Source organism: Bolinopsis microptera, chromosome 5, assembly GCF_026151205.1.
Source record: "Bolinopsis microptera isolate Bmic1 chromosome 5, MBARI_Bmic_1.0, whole genome shotgun sequence".
Lineage (NCBI taxonomy): Eukaryota > Metazoa > Ctenophora > Tentaculata > Lobata > Bolinopsidae > Bolinopsis > Bolinopsis microptera.
The window spans coordinates 4312361-4337608 of record NC_087076.1 but is presented as its reverse complement, the minus strand read 5'-3'; the positions used below and the strand labels follow the sequence as shown (position 1 = coordinate 4337608).

Here is a 25248-nt window from a genome sequence, read left to right as displayed (position 1 = left end):
CTCAAACAAGACTATTAAGATGTAAATGTTAACTGTCCATGTCAGATGTTATGTAATTGACAATATCCTCGTTAGTGAGTTAGAAAGCAGTGAAACGCTAATATTAATCTATAATATGTTATGGTATAACAACAGTTAAGTTGTAGCCGGACCAACAGTTCGATTGTTGCCCTAATTCACATTCAATAAATAAACCATAAATCTATATAACTCGGTCGTTTCAATTGAATCAACTGACAGTTTCATCGACTTTTAAGGTTTAGTTTTCGAAAATAAATTCATAGCTCTTCAAGAAAGTTTTACATGATAACTCCAGCTCAGCCCATAGTATGGCGTTGGTAAAGCACATTATGACGCAGCCTATCTCAGTAAGTATCAGGAAGAAAAGAGTTTCTGAAGAAAAGAATCAATAACAAACCAACGTAGTAGCAAACAAGAAGTTAAAATCAAAATTCGCTTCCTTAATAATTTGGTCAGTCTGCCAACTATAAACTGACGTTAAACCATCTATTAATAGTTTCATATAATTGGGTATATATTGGCTCGTAATGAGCCATGCTTATTACGAGTCAAACCTGTCAGAAGCTTGGAAACCGAACAACAGTTTTAAGAGTCGAAAATTTGTTCATACTCAATATCTCATGATATAAACTGTACAAAACTGAAATTTTAATTTCATAATTACAGCTGATACAACTTGAGTCCTAGTGTGGCTACGTCATAATGCACTGTTCCGCCGCCTTTCACACAAAGTGACATGTTTTAAGAGAAATCCTCAATTCCGTATTCTATATATTTCTAGAAGGATATGATGGTAGATATTTCTTTCGGATTATAAATCATTCAAAAAAAAGTGAGAACAGTTCCGCCATAAGGATTAAAATTAAGCTGTACGTGGTTTCAGAGGGGACACACATGTGATCTAGCCAAAGGAAGGACAAAATTAGTAGACCGTACAGTGACCAGGGGAGGGGTAGTTACAATTTCCCCTGGTCATTTGAGTAGGTTAACAAAACACCACAACGTTAAAAACATAAATTTGGATTTAAATCATCAAAATCTTAAAAAGTGTTTTGGATATGAAATTTTAAAATGTAACTCAACTGATTATTATATATGCAGAAATTAAAAACTATCATATATTGTAATCTCGCTCTATCAAAGTTGTTTGATACAGTATAAAAGGAAGCAAGACACCCTAGCCTGAGAAGACCTACTCTGGCTTCATCACCCTGACTGAAAGAAAGAATTCGAGCTGAATACATCCTAGTGAAGTTTCTTCACCTTATGAGTAAGCTTCAAGTTTTCCGTTTTCTCGTTCTCTTCGAACTGCTAGAAGCTGCGGCTGATTCTGTTTTTTTCTGTTGAGTTGGCGTGCTGTAAGGTGGTGTTTTCTTGACCTTGACACTTGTTTTGTCCTTGAATTCCTTAGCAAGATCCAGTATTTTAGGTTTATGAGTGTTTAAAAGTTTATCAATTGTAGTCATAGTTTGCTTTAGCTGAGTAACGTTGGATTGACAGCAATGGCTTATGTTCTGCAGTAGATCCGATATAGAATCATTTCCTGCTCTGGCCCCAGAGCCCTTGTCTTCTATTTCCAATGATATGTTACAAAAGTAATCCTTGTATTCACAAAGCTTACTCTTAGTGTCCCGCTGAACTTGGGAAATGTCTTCCAGTTGAGCTTTGAGATGCAAGAGTTGCCAACCCTGTGAGGCGATCTCAGCAATAGTAGGAATGGGCTCACACAGGTTCTTCTTCTTTTTCACTTTTATATCAGAGTGCCTTTCAAAATGATTGAAGAGTCGTGATGGGCATTTACTAGATGGCGGTAACAATGACATCCTCTTGCGAGGGGGAAAGAGGGACATATAATCCTCATCAGTCTGTTCTTGTACAACAGTAGTGGGCTGAGCAACATAGCTCGTAGAGGCTCCAACACCTTCCATTCTAGATGACTGGGGCACATTACTAGCAAAAACATCTTCGTGAGCAACGACAGCTTGTTTTCGGGGCTTCTTCCGAGGAGAATCTGCAAAAAGGTAGGGGTCACTGTTTGGAGGCTTCATTTTTGCGTGTTTTGCGTTAGCCCCTTTTTCTTTGAGACTGTAAACACTTGGATCACCATGAGAATAAGAGGGAGCCTGACCATTGTCCTTGTGATCCTCAGAATTAGGTCTCTCTGAGGGTTTGGATAGTTTCCTCAGAATTGGAGGACGATGTGCTTGGTTGAGAGGAGTGGTAAGATAGCCAATATTGCTGTTGTTTATGTCTCTGGGATTAATGACAATTGGGACAGATGAGTTCTGAGCTGAGTTTTGGTGATAAGGATAGAACTGGCTGGCTAGGCTCGACTGGTCAATGTAAATACCAGGGTGATTTTGTAGGGACTGCGGAATTTGTATGATTGAGTTAGTCCCATTTGCTGGCTGTTGACTTGTTATTTGAGCCATCCTATAGACTTGTTCATTGGAACTGGGACCGTGCCAAACCATTCTAGTAGCCCCTTGCTCCTCTTTGAAAACAACATTCCTGCGAGTATTGACAGGATTCTGAATAGCCGAAACACGATTGAAGGCTGAAGATCTGGTAGCAGGTACAGTGAAGGCAGAAATAGATGGGTCGTGGGCAACAACCTTTGTTGAAAACAATCCGGGAGGCGGGAATCTGCTGAAAATAGTCTTCTTTAGTCTACTAGCGATAACACAGGTTGACTCCCAAAACCAAATGTTGAATTTATTAAAGCTTAAAATATGAAGAAAGTACAGCTCGAGGAAGAACAGTCGTACAAAATATGACAGCTTAAACTTTATTTTAGTTAATTATAGTTATCCATGTTATCATATTATGTCACTTATTAGAGCCACCGAAATCAGTTTGGATCCTATGTTATATTATACATATTGAACTTCAATAAACACGAGTCCAATACAAAATACCGTAATGATAATCAAATACATTTTTTTCTAAAATTTAAAATAACTGAATAATTCTTGAATAATAGATATATTTAAATGCCCACCTGTTATTGGAGTAAATAGCACTCTGCGGTTTACCAGAAGGAATTGACATTAGTTTTGAGGAATTCGGTCGCTGACTGCCAACTTGAGGAGAAAAGACAATGGGAGACTTCATAGCACGCACGACAACTGGATCAGTCTCTCTCTGATCAGTGCGGTAATGTCGGCCTGCTGGCTGCATCACATTTTCTAAACAGGGTGGAAATGATTAGATAAATCTTAATACAGATCATGGACAATATATAAATAGGAAAATAATAAGTGAATAATAATTTATCATTAATGGTCCAGGCCCGTGTGAACTTGGCCACATTTTTCGGCCATCTTAGTTAAAGCATTTCTGAAGCTGTGAATAGCTGCTCTCTTTTGACTTGTAATTTATTGAACATTTTAAAGTTTCAAATGGTTTCAAATTCATTCTAGATCAAGCATTATATATAGATCCAAAAGTGTAAATTTTAAATTGTCCCACGGATTCTGAGAATCTCATCCTGTCAAAAACGTAGCACGCCTCCAAAAGCAATCTAGTGTAAGTTATTCTGTTGCTCAATTTAATCAAAACTGTGCCCCTGGCCTTGATCATTATTAAATCAAGAACTAAGTTAAGCTACAACATTTTAACTTATAAAGTCAAAGACACGAAACATATATAATACAGCTAATAATTTGAGAGTTAATCATTGAAGCAAATGTTTTGTTCTTTAAGAGGAAGCAATCGAATAATACAATTTTAATTAGGCAAGTTGGCAATCATACACAATTACCCAGGTGAATTTCTTGTTTCAATAAGGAAACGCAGTGTGCTGAAAGTGTCAACATTAATAAAATTAGAGTGGAAACAAATGAATGACAGTCTATTTACAAAATTCAACCACCAAAAGAATGGGTTAGCTTACAAGAATGAATTTTTATCATAAAAATGAACCTATAGACATAAGCAAAAATCATTAATCGTCTAACCTACTATGCAACAAATCTGGCCTACAATCGTCTGGCCTACTATGCAACAAATACTTACTTCAACAAATAAAAATCAAAGCCTAACATATGTAGCGTCAATCTGTTTAATGTTTGGTAAATAGAGTTGAATTTTTTTTCTATACATAGTATCTTCATAAATAGGATTACGCTCAAGATAAACAGTTTCGATCTCTTTTAGCTTCTCAATTTTCGTCAGTTCCTCAAATGATTTTATACTGTTGTCATTCATCCAAAGTTCGGACAAACTAGCAAGATGAGAGAGGTTATCAAGGTACTCAATTTTGTTGTGTGAGAGGTCTACAGTACTCAGATCAAGGTTGCTGTCGAGATTTTCTATCTGAGAGATACCATTGTGACTAAGATAAAGTTCGTCTAACTCAGTGTTGCTTTCTAAATTCTCCAACTTTGCAATGCGATTAGCTTGAATGTCCAGGCATCTCAAATGAGTCAATGTTTCCAGTCCTTGGATCTTAGTAATCTTATTTTTGCCCAAAAAGAGTTTTTCTAGATTGACAAGTTTTTCTAAGTTTTCAATTTCTCTGATCTTGTTGGCACCAAGTTCTAAGTACTTCAGATTGACAAGAGTTGAAATACCCTTGATCTCTGATATTGAATTTTGGGCAAAGTAGAGATGAGTAAGATTTACGAGATTCTCTAATGTGGCAATATGGGAGATAATATTGTAGCTTAAATCAAGCTCAATCAGCTTAGTCAAATGTCCAATGTTTTCAATGGTATGAATCTGATTATCATTGAAATCTAATTCCTCTACATTGACACAGTTTTCCAAATTCTTGATCTCTGAGATTTGATTTCTTCGAAAAACCAATCGCTCAGCATTTACACATTTAGTCAAATCAGGAACATCAGCTAATTTTTTGTGAATTATCTCTATGACAGCTGAATCTTGATCAATCACAATCTCTTCAACTTCTTCACCATTATCTGTGGCCATCACTGCCTATATTAAAATTGAAATGAATACATCAAATGAATTTGAATATAATTCTAATCAGTAAGTTAAACCCATGCAACAAATCGATAACGAATGAAATAATTCAGAACACAATCACAGAAAAATACATGAGTCACAAGTAAAAGGAATACAAACCTGGCTGTAGATTTATAATTGCTTGCAACTCTCCATTCAAAATTAGTGAAACAACACATTTTGTTTAACATATATATTCCAATTTCAATCCCCTCCCTGTGATAGTAGCAGAAAGATTGGGGAATGTTAGAGAAGATATAAGGTTACACTTTCTTATTTACTGATTTAACATATATATTCCAATTTCGATCCCCCCCCCCCTGTGATAGTAGCAGAAAGATTGGGGAATGTTAGAGAAGATATAAGGTTACACTTTCCCATTTACTGATTTACTGCTACCCAATTTAGGGGACGTTCACTTATTACGTGATCAGCTAAGGGGGGAGGGGGGTTTTCAAATCATTACGCTAGCGTAATTTTGACACAATAGCTCTAACTATGTGTAAGACTGATTACGTAGGGGGGAGGGGGGGGTTAAAAATCGTCCAAAAAGTGACTATGTAATATTTGAACGACCCCTTACAGCAAACCCGATTTATTGCAGCTAGCAAAATTTACTGTACAAGGACTATTAAAACTGCATAGGTCGGTCTAAAAACACTTTTTAAAGTAATTTCACTACACCAAAAGGGGGCACTATTATATAGAGCGCATAAAATAGATTTTGAATACGTACATAACTTATAATAGCTGAAGACACATGTAATTTAAAGCGACAACGTGTTAATCGTATGTTACTGTCAATGCTCGTGTAACTGGTATTATGTTGCTACTTATACTGGACTGATGCTCCTTAAAAAGTGTATTGAAGAAGACCCCTAACCATAATATAAAATATTTGGTATAGTAGCATGTTCATAGTACACTACTATGTAAATTGTAGATGCACTCGTATCCTAGAAAGATTCACAATCTTTCGACAGGGCCCTCATCATTTAATTTTTATTTAAGTTCCCATCATTCGGATAGGTCAACAGAAGAGACATTACGAAAAGGTGTAACTTTCTACCCACTATGTGGACGCTCTAATTACTTAACCACCTAGCCCAGGTTTTAGTTTGAAATTATATTGAACTCCTGTATCCCTTTTAAGGTGTCTAGCTTTCAAAAGATCGGTGCATAAATAAACTATTAATGCATGGATCAATAAACTATGAGTAAGAATTTTGGTTTACTACCAAGACACCAAAAGGTTTATTCATAGAAGAATACAAATTTTTTTACATTTACTTATTTTTTGTGCTCTGCCAATTGCAACACTTAAAATTTGATTGTGCTCTGCATATTGCATCACTTGATTTAATTGAATGTATATATACTGTTTGACACACTTTTTAGTATTTAAAATATGTATTATGGATGAACAGTTTCAGAAGATACTATTGACAATGTCGATTGGTAAAATCTAATCGAAATAAATTCAAACAATATACACATAATATAACAATGACCCTATATAAAAATTCAATATAAAAATTCAATAAAAATCTTAGAAAATTTCATAAAAACCCTTTGTAGTAGTAGTCAATGTAGCCAATTCAATTTGTTGACTCTAAATTAATATCTAAATCTGAAGAATACAAATTTGATTTAAACTGTAAAGTTACTAATTACATTTACAAACATATTTATTTCTATGAAAAAGTTCAAGTTGGAGAACTTCATCGCGCCGCGCAAACTAGCATTCTTGCTTCGCATCGATCGTTGCTATGCTTTGCAAAGCAATGATCTCGATCGGTTGACATCGTCAATCAAGGTTTAAGTAGCTTGCTCAATAAACGTATTGAACTTGCTGAGTTTATAGCTCACTTCTCTTACATATATGATAAAGCCTTGGTTGAGGGTGCCAACCCTTCTATATCGTAGTTTTACATTTCGAAGCGAAGCAAGCATGATAATGCGTGAGGCGCGTCAAAACGGTTATTTCCTCCAAATGCCAAATTAAATATATTTATTGATAATTCAAAATATTCTAACTTAGCTTGCTTGTCTATTGCTTGCTTATCTAAATAGAGAATAAGTCATTTAAGAAACGTAAGTTGTAAGTGAAATTAATGTGCACGGAGGGAATGACGCATATTACATATATGTGCCATGGTAAAATTCAAATTAAAAATGTAAAATTACGTACTATACTAAAAAACTACAACGCTGCATAAATTACAAAATTAAATATTATTTTGTAACAATTTAAATTAGCAAAAATACAATTTAAATCACCAGCAACATGTTTTAAAACACGAGCTTAGAAGTAAAACTCGCGCGCAGTTATTTTTGTAAATTTAGCTAGGCTGTGCGAAGTATTATTTCGGCTAATTGTTGGTGATTGCTTTATTTATCAGTCATTTGTTGCTCTATCCAGAGCCCTTGCGCTTGCAGTAGCGCGCGCCCGCCTCACGGCGGTAAAAAGGGCTCTAGCCATGAACCCACCCAACGATTTTGGCACCACTGTACAGTGGTGCCAAAATTTCCCGCGCTTTTGTCCTCATATGCAACGTGTGTAGCCTTTCAAACATTGATTGCATAAACGAGGTGTCGTACGTCACCTAAAGATCAGGTGACAGGGGGCTGACCATGCCCAAACCTAATTGATCATTGATTGGGTCTGAGGTCACCTAATTATGAGTCTATGAGGTCACGTGACTATGACGTCACCAGCCCTTGCCCTACGGATGATAATTAATCACTCTACACTCGACTGTCACGTGACGAAAACGCCGTGATTTCATTGGTTAACCTGATAACGCGCCGCAGATCTCTATAAACACAAATTATTCATCGCGCGTGCAGTAAACTCAAATTAAGTCCTAATTTGTTACCGAAATTTGGCAACTATCAACATCATGGCACAATAAAGTCGCATGCCCAGTAAATTGCTAATCAAATGTACGGCACTAATAATACAGTCTACACTTACAGTGTATGAATTCATGAACGAATTTATTAAGGCAGATTGGCAGAACAACGATCGTAAATGATAATTTGTATTAACAGTGGAAAGTGTTCTTAAGGGAGACTGTTGTGCAGCCATGCCGGGAGTTATAAAACACCGAACACGACATTAAAAACACTTTCCAACTACAAAACTGAGCACAAAACCAGCTCCCAGTACTATCTACATTAAAAACACTTTCCAACTACAAAACTTAACCACAAAACCAGCTCTGAGCACTATTTCTAGGTTATGAGACGGCTAAATGATGCGAATAATAAATCCTCAGATCTCCCAGTACTCTACATTAAAAACACTTTCCAACTACAAAACTTAACCACAAAACCAGCTCTGAGCACTATATCTAGGTTATGAGACGGCTAAATGATGCGAATAATAAATCCTCAGAGCTCCCAGTACTCTACATTAAAACCACTTTCCAACTACAAAACTTAACCACAAAACCAGCTCTGAGCACTATTTCTAGGTTCTGAAACGACTAAATGATGCCAATTATAAATCCTCAGAGCTCCCAGTACTCTACATTAAAAACACTTTCCACCTACAAAACTTAACCACAAAACCAGCTCTGAGCACTATTTCTAGGTTATGAGACGGCTAAATGATGCCAATTATAAATCCTCAGAGCTCCCAGTACTCTACATTAAAAACACTTTCCAACTACAAAACTTAACCACAAAACCAGCTCTGAGCACTATTTCTAGGTTATGAGACGGCTAAATGATGCCAATTATAAATCCTCAGAGCTCCCAGTACTCTACATTAAAAACACTTTCCAACTACAAAACTTAACCACAAAACCAGCTCTGAGCACTATTTCTAGGTTATGAGACGGCTAAATGATGCGAATATTAAATTATCAGAGCTCCCAGTACTCTACATTAAAAACACTTTCCAACTACAAAACTTAACCACAAAACCAGCTCTGAGCACTATTTCTAGGTTATGAGACGACTAAATGATGCCAATTATAAATCCTCAGAGCTCCCAGTACTCTACATTAAAACCACTTTCCAACTACAAAACTTAACTACAAAACCAGCTCTGAGCACTATTTCTAGGTTCTGAAACGACTAAATGATGCCAATTATAAATCCTCAGAGCTCCCAGTACTCTACATTAAAAACACTTTCCAACTACAAAACTTAACCACAAAACCAGCTCTGAGCACTATTTCTAGGTTATGAGACGGCTAAATGATGCCAATTATAAATCCTCAGAGCTCCCAGTACTCTACATTAAAAACACTTTCCAACTACAAAACTTAACCACAAAACCAGCTCTGAGCACTATTTCTAGGTTATGAGACGGCTAAATGATGCGAATAATAAATCCTCAGAGCTCCCAGTACTCTACATTAAAAACACTTTCCAACTACAAAACTTAACCACAAAACCAGCTCTGAGCACTATTTCTAGGTTATGAGACGGCTAAATGATGCGAATAATAAATCCTCAGAGCTCCCACTCTACATTAAAAACGCTTTTCAACTACAAAACTTAACCACAAAGCCAGCTTTGAGCACTATTTCTAGGTTCTAAAACGACAAAACGATGCGAATTATAAATCTCCCACTGCGTAAGCCGGTAAACTAATTAACCGGCTAAAAAAGCTGAGACGGCTATTATGTATTATCGTAACGACATGATCACGGCTGTTAAATGGCTATTAGTTGACTGTTCATAACAGCTGCTCTATATTTGTGCGCTCTATCATAAGGTTGTTTCAGAGCTGCTAAACTCCGGCTAATATAACAAGCTTTTTAATATAGCCATTTAAGAAGGAAAAATACTTAGCACTTTACAACCAACAATCACTCATGTTTTAAACCTTTATAGCGAGTCGGCATATTACAATTTTACCGAAGTCAATTATTTTTACTTGAAAAGTATAAGAGTTAAGACTGCAGAATCTTTAGTATTATAAGTATAAAAAGCAGAAAAACACGCCACATGAGGTCTCAAAATATAGATAACAGTAAGATTTTTAATCTGCCTGCACGTGAGATGGGGGGGGGGGGGGGGAATGTTTTTTATTCTTCTTCTTTGCAGGAAGTGGTAACCTGTTCTATCCCTCTAGTTCTTTTTGTTGTTACGCCACTGCTTGTTATTATGTTGTATTTCCTGCTATCACTGGTTGTGTGTTCCGGCCCTGTTAGGGTTCTTGGACAGCCAGGACTGTTTTTCTTTGCTCCTGATAAGATATTTATGAAAAATAAAATAAGGAAGAAAGGAATTATTCAACGTTTCAATGTGACAACATCGTAATCAAACGTGGGATCAACAGAAATTTGACTCTCATAAATAATATTCAATTCGGATTTCAAATATAATAAGGAGCTAAATAAAGTAGTGTTTAAACCAAATTAATTGATGAGTACACCCGTCTTATTATATGCTATAGATTGAGTTATACAATATCAATATAATATACATGTATGCAGAATTTGATATGTATGAATCATGATCCCACCTAATTTGTGAACGGAAATTATTGCGGAATCGAAACTTTTTAAATACAGTAAAACCCCGATTTACCGCGGAGTTTGGGGGAAAGGAAACATCCGCGGTAAATCGGGGTTCGTGGTAAATCGGGGTTTTGTTTGTTTACATTATACTAATTGTATCGATGTAAATACGTTTGGTCAAAGAAGAGTCAACCTAAAAGTAACAATTACATGGTAGTTCAGTACACTGATAAATATGTTGAGGATATCAACCTTAACAAGATCCTGAAATCATTCTCAGACATGCAGACTTCCTCAAGTCTCATGGAATTAAAATCAAGTCTGAGAATAGAAAGCTTCCATATCTGTATGGTACGACAAAAATGCACAAGGACCCTATTAAATTTCGATTCATTACATCTGGAAGAAATAGTTCCTTGCAGCAGTTGTCTGTAGCTGTTGGATTATGTTTGAAAACGTGTCTGAAAGTTGCTACTTCGGAATATGTATTTTAGCATGACGTGTCATTCTTTTTGTTAGTTCGTTTTCAATTTTTGATCTTAATTTTAATTTTCAGTACGTTTTACCTAACAATATCATTTTTTAGCTAGCAGAATGGTTTTCAGAGGGCATTAATGAAATGTACTATGAGCTGGTCCCAAGTCCAGACGCCATTTTATTCTTTGTAATTTTCAATAACACTGTCTAGTCATTGACTACTGAATATACATGGAAACATATGTGGTCATAAGCTATCTATATTATACATTGCACATCGTTTATTTATAATTGTAATTAAAGCAAGTCATTGAATGTTTTATCTGGCAACAGTTATAGTGTGCACTGGGTAGGAATGTGAGTGTGTACTGTGTATTTTTTGTAGCTCGCTCAATGGTGAATCTTAACGTAGGCCAATTTTATTTAGAGATATCAATTATATCATAGCCAAACTGGGGAAGGTTTTCATAGTCAACTTAAACAAGTTGTGATTACTTTACATAAGCTGGCGGTTATTTTCGATTTTCTCAAGATCTAACTGATAGAATTTGATATATTTCCTTGTGTTTAAAGTCATATCTCACGTTTGGCGCATAGAAATTTGCCCAAACTTGCTCAGATTATCCGTCTTATAGCCATGTAACTATCTGGAAAGTTTAAAGAAATTCTATCAGTCAGAGCTCAAAATATATGCCTGCGTACCGTACCAATTTGAAATATTTCCTTGTGTTTGAAGTCATATCTCAAGTTTGGCACATAGAAATTCGCCCAAACTTGCTCAGATTAATTGTCTTATAGCCATGTAACTATCTGGAAAGTTTAAAGAACTTCTATCAGTTAGATCTTGAGATAATCGACTTTCGTCAAATATCGTACCAAAACCGCCAATTTGAGATATTTTAATGTGTTTGAAGTCATATCTCAAGTTTGGCTCATAAAATTCGCCCAAACTTGCTCAGATTAATCGTCTTATAACCATGTAACTATCTGGAAAGTTTTAAAAAATTCTATCAGTTAGATCTCAATATATATTCCCGCGTTCCGCTAGAACGCACCAATTTGAGATATTTTCTTGTGTTTGAAGTTATATCTCAAATTTGGCATATAGAAATTCGCTCAAACTTGCTCATATTGTCTGTCTTATAGCCATGTAACTATTTGGAAACATTTTAAGAAATTCTATCAGTAAGATCTTGAGATAATCGACTTTCGTCAAATATCGTACCAAAACTGCCAATTTGAGATATTTTAATGTGTTTGAAGTCATATCTCAAGTTTGGCACATATAAATTCGCCCAAACTTGCTCAGATTAATCGTCTTATAGCCATGTAACTATCTGGGGGGGGGGGGAGCCAAGTATATATTTGTAGATATTTGTAGATTAATGTAGAATGGATAATCCACGAAAAAAGTGGTTGACATTCTACAAATTTATACATTTATCTCCAAAAATTCAGTAGAATTTCTGGGCACATATTTGAGATTACATTTTTTGTAGATAAATGTAGATATTTGTAGATTATTGTCAATGGATAATTCACGAAAATTCTACAAATTCTACAAATTTATACATTTATCTCCAAAAATTCAGTAGAATTTCTGGGCACATATTTGAGATATACATTTTTTGTAGATAAATGTAGATATTTGTAGATTATTGTAATGGATAATTCACGAAAAAAGTGGTGAATTAACGTATCCAAATATCTACAAAAATCTATTTGGCTCCCCCCCCTATCTGGAAAGTTTAAAGAAATTCTATCAGTTAGATCTTGAGATAATTATCGACTTTCGTCAAATATCGTACCAAAACCGCCAATTTGAGATATTTTAATGTGTTTGAAGTCATATCTCAAGTTTGGCACATAGAAATTTGCCCAAACTTGCTCAGATTATCCGTCTTATAGCCATGTAACTATCTGGAAAGTTTAAAGTCAGGGTCAGGATCAGGATCAGGATCAGGATCAGGATCAGGATCAGGATCAGGATCAGGATCATGGTCAGGGTCAGGGTCAAGGTCAGGGTCAGGGTCAGGGTCAGGGTCAGGGTCAGGGTCAGGGTCAGGGTCAGGGTCAGGGTCAGGGTCAGGGTCAGGGTCAGGGTCAGGGTCAGGGTCAGGGTCAGGGTCAGGGTCAGGGTCAGGGTCAGGGTCAGGGTCAGGGTCAGGGTCAGGGTCAGGGTCAGGGTTAATTGTCGCCCACCCATTTTACCATGGAAACATGTAGTTATAAGCTATCTATATATAGTATTATCTATATGATGTTTCTTTTGGAGAAATCCAGTTTCAAGAGTGCTCTACCCGGGAGGGGAGCATTGTACAATGAAAACAACGATTCTACAAACTCAGAGTTTCATGCAAATGCAATCATTTCTGACACTGATGATTGCATTTGCATGAAACTCTGAGTTTGTAGAATCGTTGTTTTCATTGTAGTATTATCTATATATAATATTATACAATGCACATCGTTTATTAATTGTAATTAAGGGGACATACACCAAAAGCTTTTATGCCCTGGCCCTGCTGTTGACGTCATATTAAGAAAGTATACATAAAAACAATAAGATTTGATACATTAAAAATTATTTTTGAGGACCCGCACTTTCGAAAAAATAAATATTTTCTTTTTCGAAAATTTTGGAAATTTTGAGAAGTCTGTCACTGTAATACCGATATTTCAGTCATTTTAAACGTTTATTGACTGATTTTTTAACTGAACATTATTTACAATCCGTACAAGAAGCCCTTCAAAGGATTTTATAATTAAATTATAGATGACGAAGTTACAGGCCAAACAAGGTCGAGAGAAGCAAAATTGAAATTTTTGTAAAAATCAAAGTTGTATATTTTACCATTCACCCAGGTCATAAGATATCGCTTCAAAAATTCTTGTGAGTGTAGCTGATGATCATATCCAACTTTTTGGAACAGGATTTCTCTCAATTTTAAGTTTTAAGGTATGAAATGTGGCCTCAAACGACTTAGTAAAATTCATCGTAAAAAGGGCCAAACATGGCAGATTTAAGGCTTAAAATGCCTATAACTCAAAAAGTATCAGTTTTTTTGAATTAATTTTTACAGGATCGTAATCAGCTTGAGAAGACGAATCTTTTAGTACCAAATAGGTGATTTTAGAAGACAAATTGTCTTAAATAATTTTCTAGCTCGACAAAGGGTCCCCCCTTGTATAAATTTTGTACAAATTGTACACATTTTTTAACAAATTTTGTGTCTTTAACTATTATAAATTTTGTACTAAAAGATTCGTCTTCTCAAGCTGATTACGATTCTGTAAAAAATATTTCAAAAAAACTGATACTTTTTGAGTTATAGGCATTTTAAGCCTTAAATCTGCCATGTTTGGCCCTTTTTACGATGAATTTTACTAAGTCGTTTGAGGCCACATTTCATACCTTAAAACTCAAAATTGAGAGAAATCCTGTTCCAAAAAGTTGGATATGTTCATCAGCTACACTCACAAGAATTTTTGAAGCGATATCTTATGACCTGGGTGAATGGTAAAATATACAACTTTGATTTTTACAAAAATTTCAATTTTGCTTCTCTCGACCTTGTTTGGCCTGTAACTTCGTCATCTATAATTTAATTATAAAATCCTTTGAAGGGCTTCTTGTACGGATTGTAAATAATGTTCAGTTAAAAAATCAGTCAATAAACGTTTAAAATGACTGAAATATCGGTATTACAGTGACAGACTTCTCAAAATTTCCAAAATTTTCGAAAAAGAAAATATTTATTTTTTCGAAAGTGCGGGTCCTCAAAAATAATTTTTAATGTATCAAATCTTATTGTTTTTATGTATACTTTCTTAATATGACGTTAACAGCAGGGCCAGGGCATAAAAGCTTTTGGTGTATGTCCCCTTAAAGCAACTCATTGAATGTTTTATCTGGCAACAGTTATTATACATAGTGTGCACTGAGTAGGAATGTAAGTATGCATTTTTTGTACTTATTAACGGTGAATCTTATTAACGTGGGCTAATTTTATTTGGTGATATCAATTATTTCATAGCCAAACTGGGGAAGGTTAAATAAAACAAGTTGTAATTAAATTAAATTAGCTGATAGTAGAAACTTTTCGCAAATAAACTGTGAACAGTGAACAGTGAACACATATAATTTGAGAGAGAATTGATTCGTTCATCGGACACATACATTATACTGTCCAGAGATATTATGGGAGGTTCAAGCTTATTAAAAGATTCTTTGAACTTTTGAAAAGTAGCAAAAATTGAGAAAAATTGATAATCTAGGAGGGGATAGGGAGTTGGTTCAAACATATAAGTAATAAAACATGTTTTATTTTGCAGAATTATACAATATGCATATGTTATCGTCTTCGACTATAAGGGATGATAAGGCGATGACGTGATTATAATTATATATGATAAAGTTCCAGGTGGTGACTAATTGAAGGCGTGTAAGTGTGAGGATGAAGAATCAGCCTTGATGCATGAGCTGGAAGGGTGAACGAGGTAAAAATATGTACATGGTACAATTTCATAGAAACTGAGAACAAAAATCCTTTACATCAGTACAGACCGATATGCTTGCCTTCAATTACAAACCTTGCTTTAAAAATGATATTGTTATTCAAGTTAAAAGCCTTCGAAGTTTTTTAATAAACTATCGCATGATATTGTATATAAATCAAATTGCAACTCTTAAGTTAACTTGTTGTTTAATTGTATTACTGAGTCATAAATGAACACTTGTAGTACGTACCTATATGGCGGTTGATCTGCAACTTGTCCCATGCTGATGAACCTGATAATTAAAATATTTGTTGTAAATATCTATAATATTCACACTAGATTCTAGACGGCAAAGTTCGAATTGCAGTCGGAACTGCAGAGTGGAGACGTACATTTTGTTAATTTACTAAAGTAACTGGTAAAAACACTTCTATGGAAATAAAACCAGGTTATATAATAAATTTATAGTCTATTAAACTACATCGATAATAGTATATTATATGGATAACAATAATAATAATATCAGTTTCGGCTGCTCAGGTCAAAATCCGAAAACCTATCATTTTATGCAGCCTAGATTTAATGATTCAAATAAGAAGCGCAGTGTTTCTAAAGTAAGCAGCATTTTAGACCGTAGACTTTTACAATAGCTGGATCAGCTGGCTTAAGGAAAAACAATATATGCTCTTCGCATAAAAAAAACACATTTAAAAGAATGCAAAATTTGTGATTCTACTTCTAGGATCACATATCAAAAATATTTTTAAATAGGACTCAAGCAATCAGGCGTAATCTAAACTAGTTTATTGATACTTGGCTTTGCTTTATATTAAAATCTCAGCATTTTGATCCAGCGAAAAATTCTATTTGTACCTCGACTCATATGTCATACGAAACAGTACACTAGAAAATAAGGCTCAACAATTTTAACTTCTGAAGGCGGCTCTGTATCATTCTACATTCTGACAACAGTCCTTCTATGCTATGTCAACAATTTTAAAACCTATTCATTCAACTTATAGGATTTCAAGGTATTACACAAGTGGCAATGATGAATCATGGATGATAATTGATTATTGACGAAAACTCGACAAGCAAGTTTGAAACCCAAAGTAAGAAATCGGGATCAAATATGATTGACACGTAACGCGCGCGTATAACATGTGCTTATCCAATGCGAAACTAAAAGTGGTGAAAATGGAAGAATCGACTGTAGAGTGATTTAGCGCGACCGTTGCCCTACGTTTCCTGCTCATTGGACCAAGTGAGCTTGCATGCTTGTGAATGTAGGTGTAAGTACAGCTGTACTGTAGTTTATACCTAATTAACCCCTATACACGGTCACTGTGCACTATAGAAACCTGCAAAAGTGGTTACTGCATACTGGAGGGAGAAGTGCCAAGACTTCCTTCGCTACATAGACGCTGTTGTCAGCACTGCACGCGCGCGCACGAACCTTCCCATCGGGGTTCGTGGATAGGTGCTTTTCTTGACTTGTGAAACAAGCGCGCCCGCAGTGGCGTGAAAGCACATGGTTAGGTGAAAGTCATTTGCATTACCGTTTGACCATTGTTAATGATCTGGCCCGGCGCGCGCTACTTCGTAGCTCTTGCCATTGGGCCATTTCGAGAAGAAAGCGGCGCGCGCTACTTCGAAGAAATTTAGACGAGTAACATCCGTCAACATTACCGTATTAGATATATTTAAGAATTTGTATGCACTATTTTACTGTGCATTATATTTTAAATGATATGTACATTTAACACATTTTAACAGCTCGATTAGCTGCTGTGAGAGAATATTATCGTAAATTTTTAATATAAACGTTATTAATTGTAAATAAAACCCAGGAAAAGTTACCGGCTGGTGGTGGTACTAGAGTTGGTTTAATTTAAACAGACGGCTTGACCTCGCGCGCGACAACAAGCACATGATTTGCACGCGTGGCGTATTCCAATGTTCAGGCAGCTACCACGTGACACAATTCAGCCAACTAGAGCACAGGAATCCGCAAAGTTAAAGTTACAAACTTTTGATCGGCCCGAAAGGGGACTTTTCTGGAGATTTTGAGATAACTCAACAATTACGTTGTCTTGAATTTTCCTCCTGGAGAGGTAACGTTACTTTTAAAAGAGGAACATGTTACAAAAAACCGGAAGTCTCCAACTCTTTTACTTTCAAAGTTAAGCCCCATCCGGTCAGGGTTCCTGGGTGCAGCTGGCTGACGCCGAGTAGGGTGTTTTGGCCGTTCTAACTTAAGACTTTTAATAATTAAATGCAGCCGTATTGATCTTCCAAACCTACAACTTTCAAGGGCTAGAATTCGCTGTATTTTGCCGTTAAAACACAACTTGTACTGTTTAACTTCATGATTGGGCCGTAATTCAAAAGCAAATTGGCAAGAAGTGGTGCTCACGGTCTCACTTAACGTCACTTATCGCTCAGTTAAGAGCGACCATGGTCTTAAGCGACAGACAGCCTGCAGGCACATGATCCGAATACGAAATATCCTTGTGTTTGGCATTTAATAGCCCTAATTGGTTACTTCGTATACCCAGGAAAAGTTACCGGCTGGTGGTGGTACTAGAGTTGGTTTAATTTAAACAGACGGCTTGACCTCGCGCGCGACAACAAGCACATGATTTGCACGCGTGGCGTATTCCAATGTTCAGGCAGCTACCACGTGACACAATTCAGCCAACCAGAGTACAGGAATCCGCAAAATTAAAGTTGCAAACTTTTGATCGGCCCGAAAGGGGACTTTTCTGGAGATTTTGAGATAACTCAACAATTACGTTGTCTTGAATTTTCCTCCTGGAGAGGTAACGTTACTTTTAAAAGAGGAACATGTTACAAAAAACCGAAAGTCTCCAACTCTTTTACTTTCAAAGTTAAGCCCCATCCGGTCAGGGTTCCTGGGAATGATGCGATCAATGCTAAATTTTCAAAATCGTTGTTGCATGTTTAATAAAATAGTATAATTCCAGATCTCCTTCATATTAATATTAAATTTCGTTACTGCCTCCTGTGATGTTCACTGATTGTGTTTGTATGAATTTTGTAGCGCGATGCCCTACTGGGCGGCGCCGCGCATCTTCTCGCAACCACCAACCGTTTGTAGCGCGATGCATTACTGTGCCGCGCCGCGCACTTAATAAGGCTTCTCGCTTAATAAGGCTTCTCACAGCGACTAGATCGGCGCGATGCGCTACTGTGCCGCGCCGAGCTGCCATGAATTGACATCGTCAATTAACCAACCGTATGCAAATCGGCGAGATGCAAAAGATTTATATCGTGAATCAATATATAATATGAATTTTAAAGTTTAATGCTATTTTGTAATCTTTTCAGAATAAAAAATTGGTGTCTGGGTAATAAAATGATAATTCTTAGCCATAGTTTATTGATACATTAATTGTTAATTGGTGTACTTTTTCTGAATGGCGCTCGGGCTATAGCTATTGTTCCGACATATGTTATTGGTCATGAACACTTGAGTCTGTGTTCTGTTTGCTCTAACCAGAACCCCCTCACTTACAGTAGCGCGCAACTTTTGAAACAAGCGCGTCACGCAGTACGCGTATACACATGGCTATGTGAAGTGTTCTGTGGTGGCTGGTAAAATCCACTCAACCATTGAAAGCTAGGCGCCGTGCCTTCAAGTTTAGCAACAAGTTTTTTAGTTCCTCTTCAATACACATTTTAAGGAACATTAGTGTGTTGAAGTAGTTGTAAGTTTATAACCTACCAGGACGCGCGCCGAGTTGGACTCGTCGAAATATTTTACGAGCCATCACCCGTTAATAAAGTAGTTACAGTAGAGACAGCAGTAACATATTACATATATTGTTTTAAATAATATGTTCGAACAGTCTTCAGCTATAATGGGATGTGTTAAGAACTTGGTTAGATCTATGGAATCTCCTGTAGTTGACTAAAGTCCATAGCTCTTCCATAAAAAATGAAGGCGTGGATCTGGTAAGGATTACCTTCAGTACACATGCATTGTATATGTATGAGTATTGCTGAAAGCACAGTGTAAGGCCTACACGGACCGCCTCTAACTAGCCAATCCCTGTTTACATGCCGTGTAGCAGGGGACTAGAAAGAGCTAAACTAGTAAGCGGGGCATAGCCAATACACTATACTCCCATCATTGAGTATATTACCAACCAGAAGGAAAATTTCCTTGTGTTTGGAATCTACCAAGACGAAAGTTATGCACTTAACTGTAAATAGTAAACAATATTGCTACTATGTACAATAGTGCTACATACTTTTTGGATATTTATCCATGTTTCCTGTGGGCAATGTTGTCTCTCAGCAAACTATTCTTATCACTAGCATCCTTCAAAATAGAGGCTCCATTTTATACATTTGAATTTTTAATCTTTGAATGTTTACTCTTGGGCAAAGTATATGACGTAATCATGGATATTTGAAGTACAGGGTGGTGGCAAATAACGCTTCTTCCGTAATACTCTCTGATACAATGGAACTGTGTGTAGGAAAATTATAGAAGAAAAGAGTCCACGTTAGCATGTAAATTGTAAAGAGAGAGAGAGAGAGAGAGAGTGGTTTATTCCTAATATATTTTATTGTAACGAAAATATCTATTTCCAGAAAGCGTGCAGTTATCTATTGCTATTTATAGGGATCTTGCGGCTTGATCCAGTCACATCCCCCTTTCGTTTTTTAGCCTGACTTCACCCTTGTAGATCGTGGTTAACTTTCAACTTGGAAACGTTTGAAAACGTTTCTTAAACTATTTAGTTGCAGCTCTTTGCCCAAAGAGTACTACGCTACTGGAATAGCCTGCCTCCGCTTGTTAAAGCTAGTGAATCAGTCACAGGCTTTAAAAGTAGATTAGATGCCTTTCGGCTTAGTGGATATCGAGCTAATAAGCTTGGTCATCACTGGGAACTTTCATATGATATATTTGATAGAATTGATGTTACTGTAGCTCATAGGAGTAATTATGTAAATTATATGAAAGATAATCCAATAATAGCTAAGAGGAAGAAGGTCAATTTAAAAGGCCTTATTTAGGCACTTATCAGCCAAGAAGTTTTCAGTTAACTTCTTTTAATTTTTATATTTTAATAGTTTATTAAACGTAAATTGTACAGTTTTGAAGTAATTATATTTGTACGAGATGCCCAGAGAGGCATAATTTTAAATCTTATCTTATCTTATCTTAGCTGAGGCATAAATAATGAATGATAGAATCCGTTGATTAGAATTAATTGGATCTATGTCCATAGACTCAAAGTTCACTCAGTCTAAGTGGTTTTATAAATAACGTTGTTAAACTTCAGCTTAGGTCCAGGTTGCAAAAAAAGTATCAGAAATGTCAAACAGTATATATACAATAAATTAAATCAAGTGATGCAATTTGCAGAGCACAATCGTAAATCCTGAGCAATAGATATCATCTATCCCTCGTAGCTCTTCTCCTCAGGTATCAGGTTGAAGGAGACATTGGATATAGGGGCAGTCCATGCCTTCTTTGCCTTTCCACGTACACCTCGAACTGCTACTAGCACACTCCTCATTATATCCATGCTCAGGCGTGTCCTGATGTTACACACCACCTGGCTGTAGTCCTCCTTGGTCTTGGTGGCTATCAACACAGGTCCAGGTTGCACATTTTTATATTTTAATAGTTTATTAAACGTAAATTGTACAGTTTTGAAGTAATTATATTTGTACGAGATGCATAATTTTAAATCTTATCTTATCTTATCTTAACTGAGGCATAAATAATGAATGATAGAATCCGTTGATTAGAATTAATTGGATCTATGTCCATAGACTCAAAGTTCACTCAGTCTAAGTGGTTTTATAAATAACGTTGTTAAACTTCAGCTTAGGTCCAGGTTGCACATTTTTGTTGCATATTATTGTGGGGTCTCGTGTCTCCAGTCTGCTTTGTCATTATCCAAGTATCACAACCCTGTCCGCAGACAGGTGTCTGCAGCTTGGGCAGCTTCTCCACGGACAACATATGACATGACGGTTAGTAGATCGTATGATGGCATTTTTTTTATCTAGACACTTATTTTACTTCGGTGTATTCCAACAGCCACAATGTTACACAAGTGCAACCAGCCAATTACAGGAAGCCGAAGGATCTTTTTGGCCAGTGACGGTTAAGGTAGTGTGTACCATACTTTCTTCGTCCGAGACTTTGCTGCAATGTGCAGCTCCTCATTTAACCCTCACACCCGATTTCTCGAGTATTCGGCTGAGTAGACCGGGGGGCTGCATAGACCACTCATGATCCTTAGCTGAACGTCGACGACGCTCACCCCACGACCAGGCAGTCAGTGGGTTTCGAACTCGCAACCTAACGATTGTATGACAGGCGTTCTAACCAACTGCGCTACCTGGCCGCTGTTCACATCATCAAAAGCAGGGTTGGTTCACATCATTGCACACAAATTTCAATCATGTGATCTGCTATCCATCATGTCACAAGCTGTCTGGATATATTATAGGGTCGGCCACTTGGATACTGGCTCTGCTTTTTTGGAGCTCAGGTGATTTAGGATTATGCAGAAGCCAGGACCAAATTTATTTTGATTTCATGTCAGCCACGCTACCAGGTTGCAGAGTTGGTTCATTACTTAAGTCATACATATATAAATAATATCAAAGGAGTCCAATCTAGCAGAAGCTAGACACCACAGTTCAGTTCTAAACACTGTTTCAGTGGACACCAAGACACAAGGTTTAGGTGTCATAAGGTAAATCACTATTATGGAGTCACAGTCAATCCCCCATAGAGCGTTAGGACTCAGTTCAGATTTTAGGGTTGAGAATAAACGTTGCCTCTCATTGAATCAACGCCAGTTATTATCACTATCAAGAACCAATCTTACTCCAAAGTGGTGTCAAAACACAGCAATATTTATTTATTTATTTAGTGATTTTGACGCCACTTGTTGGTCCAAAATTTAGGACCTAAAGTATTCCTTGGCCAATTTTTAAGTACTTCATACTGGTCAAAAGGCAATAAAAGCATTTGACCTACCTTACAAGACATATTTTTGGACTACCAAAATTTAGGTCATCATCATTATTTTCCCCAAATTATTTTTCACATATTTTTTATTAATCATGACTTAATCGATTTACTATCAACTTATCAATATAGTGAGTTATAAATATAATTTATCAAACAATTAATGGACACTAGTATTCAATCATGAATTGCTTTAGAAATGATTTTGGACACATTCCATTAAAAATAAGCAAGCTCTATCACTACTTTATTGGCCACGGCAGTGAAATTTGATAAACACTGTCAGACGTCGGTCTCCTATACCCTCAGGAGGTAGGTGGCCTAGTGGTTAGAGCATCCACCTTCTGCGCAGAAGTCCAGGGTTCGAATTCCAGTGTCACCTAGTCTAGGGAATAGCTAAGGATCCATAATTGGATCTATGCGATCTCCTCAGTCGACTTAGCTCGGAATGATAGGAAACTTGATTGAGGGTTAAATTATGAGGAGGGGTACCTGTTAGAAGTCCAAGAAACTTCCTAGGATACCCCTTCCGTACATACTGTAAACATAGTACTATTAACTATTAAATATCAAATTGATTTATTGTAAACTTGTTTACTCTGTAATAAATGGCAAAAAATTGAAATTTTTATTTAACTGAAATTTTTGTTTAACTGATTAACTATAAGTTAAGTAGAGGCTAACTTTCAAGGCTCTGGAGAAATTGTTTACAAGATGAAACAGCTGATCAGAGAAGATCTTTGTATTCAATTTTCTTAAATATTGGGTTTCATTTTTGTAAAATAAGGAGATGAAAAAATCCCCAAATACCATGATTTAATACGGGTACGAAATGTGGCAGAAAAATTCCCATATTTTCGTTCCCAAATCATTTAGGTCACCGGAATTATACATCGAACATAAATATGTCTCATAAGATAGTCAAAAAGGTTCCAATGGTGTATCTCTCACGGTTTTTGTGGAACGTTTTGTTAAAGTTGATGACGTGGTGTCAGTAAAATGGCAACATATATTCATATATTCATATATATCATCTCACTTTATGTATAGTAAGGTATCGCTAAAACAACGTTCAACACCATTATAATTGAGAAATAGGGTGACTTCCAGTTGCAGTATGAATATGATCTACAGTTTCCAGTCCTTACCTATAATTATTCAAGTAAATATCTGGGATGTTCTGGGATTAAACACTGCTAAGTATAAGTTTTAACTTAAGAGTGGTGTTATTAAACTTCAATTTATTATTATTCTACCAATGAGCACACATATTCGAATTCTGGTTATGGAGCATGCAATGGTCAAAGGTAATAAGAAACTGTCATTGCTTTTACTACTATTACTATTCTTAAGATTTTACAGTTGTTTCTGATAGATGGAAGTGATCTATCAGCTGCTTTTGGTGCCATGGAAACATATTGTTCCTAGTTATAGCCCAAGTTATTAGTGAGCAGATTTCAACTGCACCCTGAAAATTGATTCTAAAAATCTACCTCCATCTACAGTTTTTGAGCATTTATCCCGAAATATGTTCTAGGGATTATTTAGGAGACATTAAGAGGACCGAATTTTGAGATAGGCTTTAAAAAAATTTAAATTTGATTTTGAAAATCTTGAACCTAAAAAAATCGTAAAAAACAAGGTCCATATTGATAAAAATATTCATTTGCTAATATCTTGATGAATTGTCAGTATTATTCTATTGACAGTTATTGGAAGGTGAACGACTTTGTTTCTGTCTAGTTCTAATGTACCGTCACAATAGTGACTTTAAATATATATTATATAATCAAGAGTACTAGCCTGCTGATTTATCGCGGCTGTTCTCATCTGAAACAATGCTTGGTGTAGCTTGTTGGGATAGTATAGGAATTCTAGTTCCTATAGTTGGGAATGAGGTAGTTGTCTGTTCACAGATCGCCCTCTAAACTTACAAGGAAATATTTCCTGTAGATCCTTGGTATATAAGCAACATTTGACAAAGCATAGTGTGGAGTGAGCTATGTGCCCATCCTTGGAGAACCCGGTGGATGTCCTTGCTGTACGGCAGTGTTAAACAAGGATCTGAAACCGAGGGGTTCCGTTCAGGCCCTTCACACTTTGTTCTGTCTAGTTCTAATGTACCGTCACAATAGTGACTTTAAATATACAATATACATACTTTAGTTAAGTTTTTGAAATGATGGCACCTTACAAAAGAGCCTGCAAGAACCTTGAATCTACTTATTCATAATATAGTGCACTCTGGTACTGTTTAGCACAATCTCGTGAAATGACTATCATCATATGACTATCATCATGTGACTATCATCATATGACTATCATCATATGACTATCATCATATGACTATCATCATATGACTATCATCATATAATGACTATCATCATATAATGACTATCATCATATGACTATCATCATATGACTATCATCATATGACTATCATCATATGACTATCATCATATGACTATCATCATATGACTATCATCATATGACTATCATCATATGACTATCATCATGTGACTATCATCATATGACTATCATCATATGACTATCATCATATGACTATCATCATATGACTATCACCATATTATATGGGTAAATTCAATGCGCTTAGCTGACATTTTCTACAAAAAAATCTCCATGATTAACACGCTTTCACATCATGAAGCCTCAGGTGTAATCTTAGAAGAATTTGTCAAATGTGACGTGCTGTGGAATTCATTTTATATTTTGCTCTAGTATAGTCATTTGATGGTCATATGAATTTTATTT

At 36.1% G+C, this 25248-nt stretch overlaps 2 protein-coding genes across 3 annotated transcripts; both read right to left on the bottom strand.

Moving 5' to 3' along the window:
- Window positions 1–103: 103 nt before the first annotated feature.
- Window positions 104–3208, bottom strand: LOC134814872 (uncharacterized). Of its 2 annotated transcripts, none has more exons than XM_063823172.1 (2): window positions 3023–3208; window positions 104–2670 (listed from the first exon to the last, which is right to left on the bottom strand). In XM_063823172.1, exons 1-2 carry the CDS (start codon window positions 3199–3201, stop codon window positions 1299–1301), a joined length of 1551 nt encoding a protein of 516 aa, XP_063679242.1. In that variant the 5' UTR covers window positions 3202–3208; the 3' UTR covers window positions 104–1298. The 2 variants fall into 2 exon arrangements, with proteins under 2 accessions (XP_063679242.1, XP_063679243.1); XM_063823173.1 differs by having other exon boundaries at window positions 104–2667.
- Window positions 3209–3748: 540 nt separating this feature from the next.
- Window positions 3749–4989, bottom strand: LOC134814871 (protein phosphatase 1 regulatory subunit 7-like). The gene has a single exon (XM_063823171.1). The coding sequence runs from the start codon at window positions 4954–4956 to the stop codon at window positions 4054–4056; it is 903 nt and encodes a 300-aa protein (XP_063679241.1). The 5' UTR covers window positions 4957–4989; the 3' UTR covers window positions 3749–4053.
- Window positions 4990–25248: the final 20259 nt, after the last annotated feature.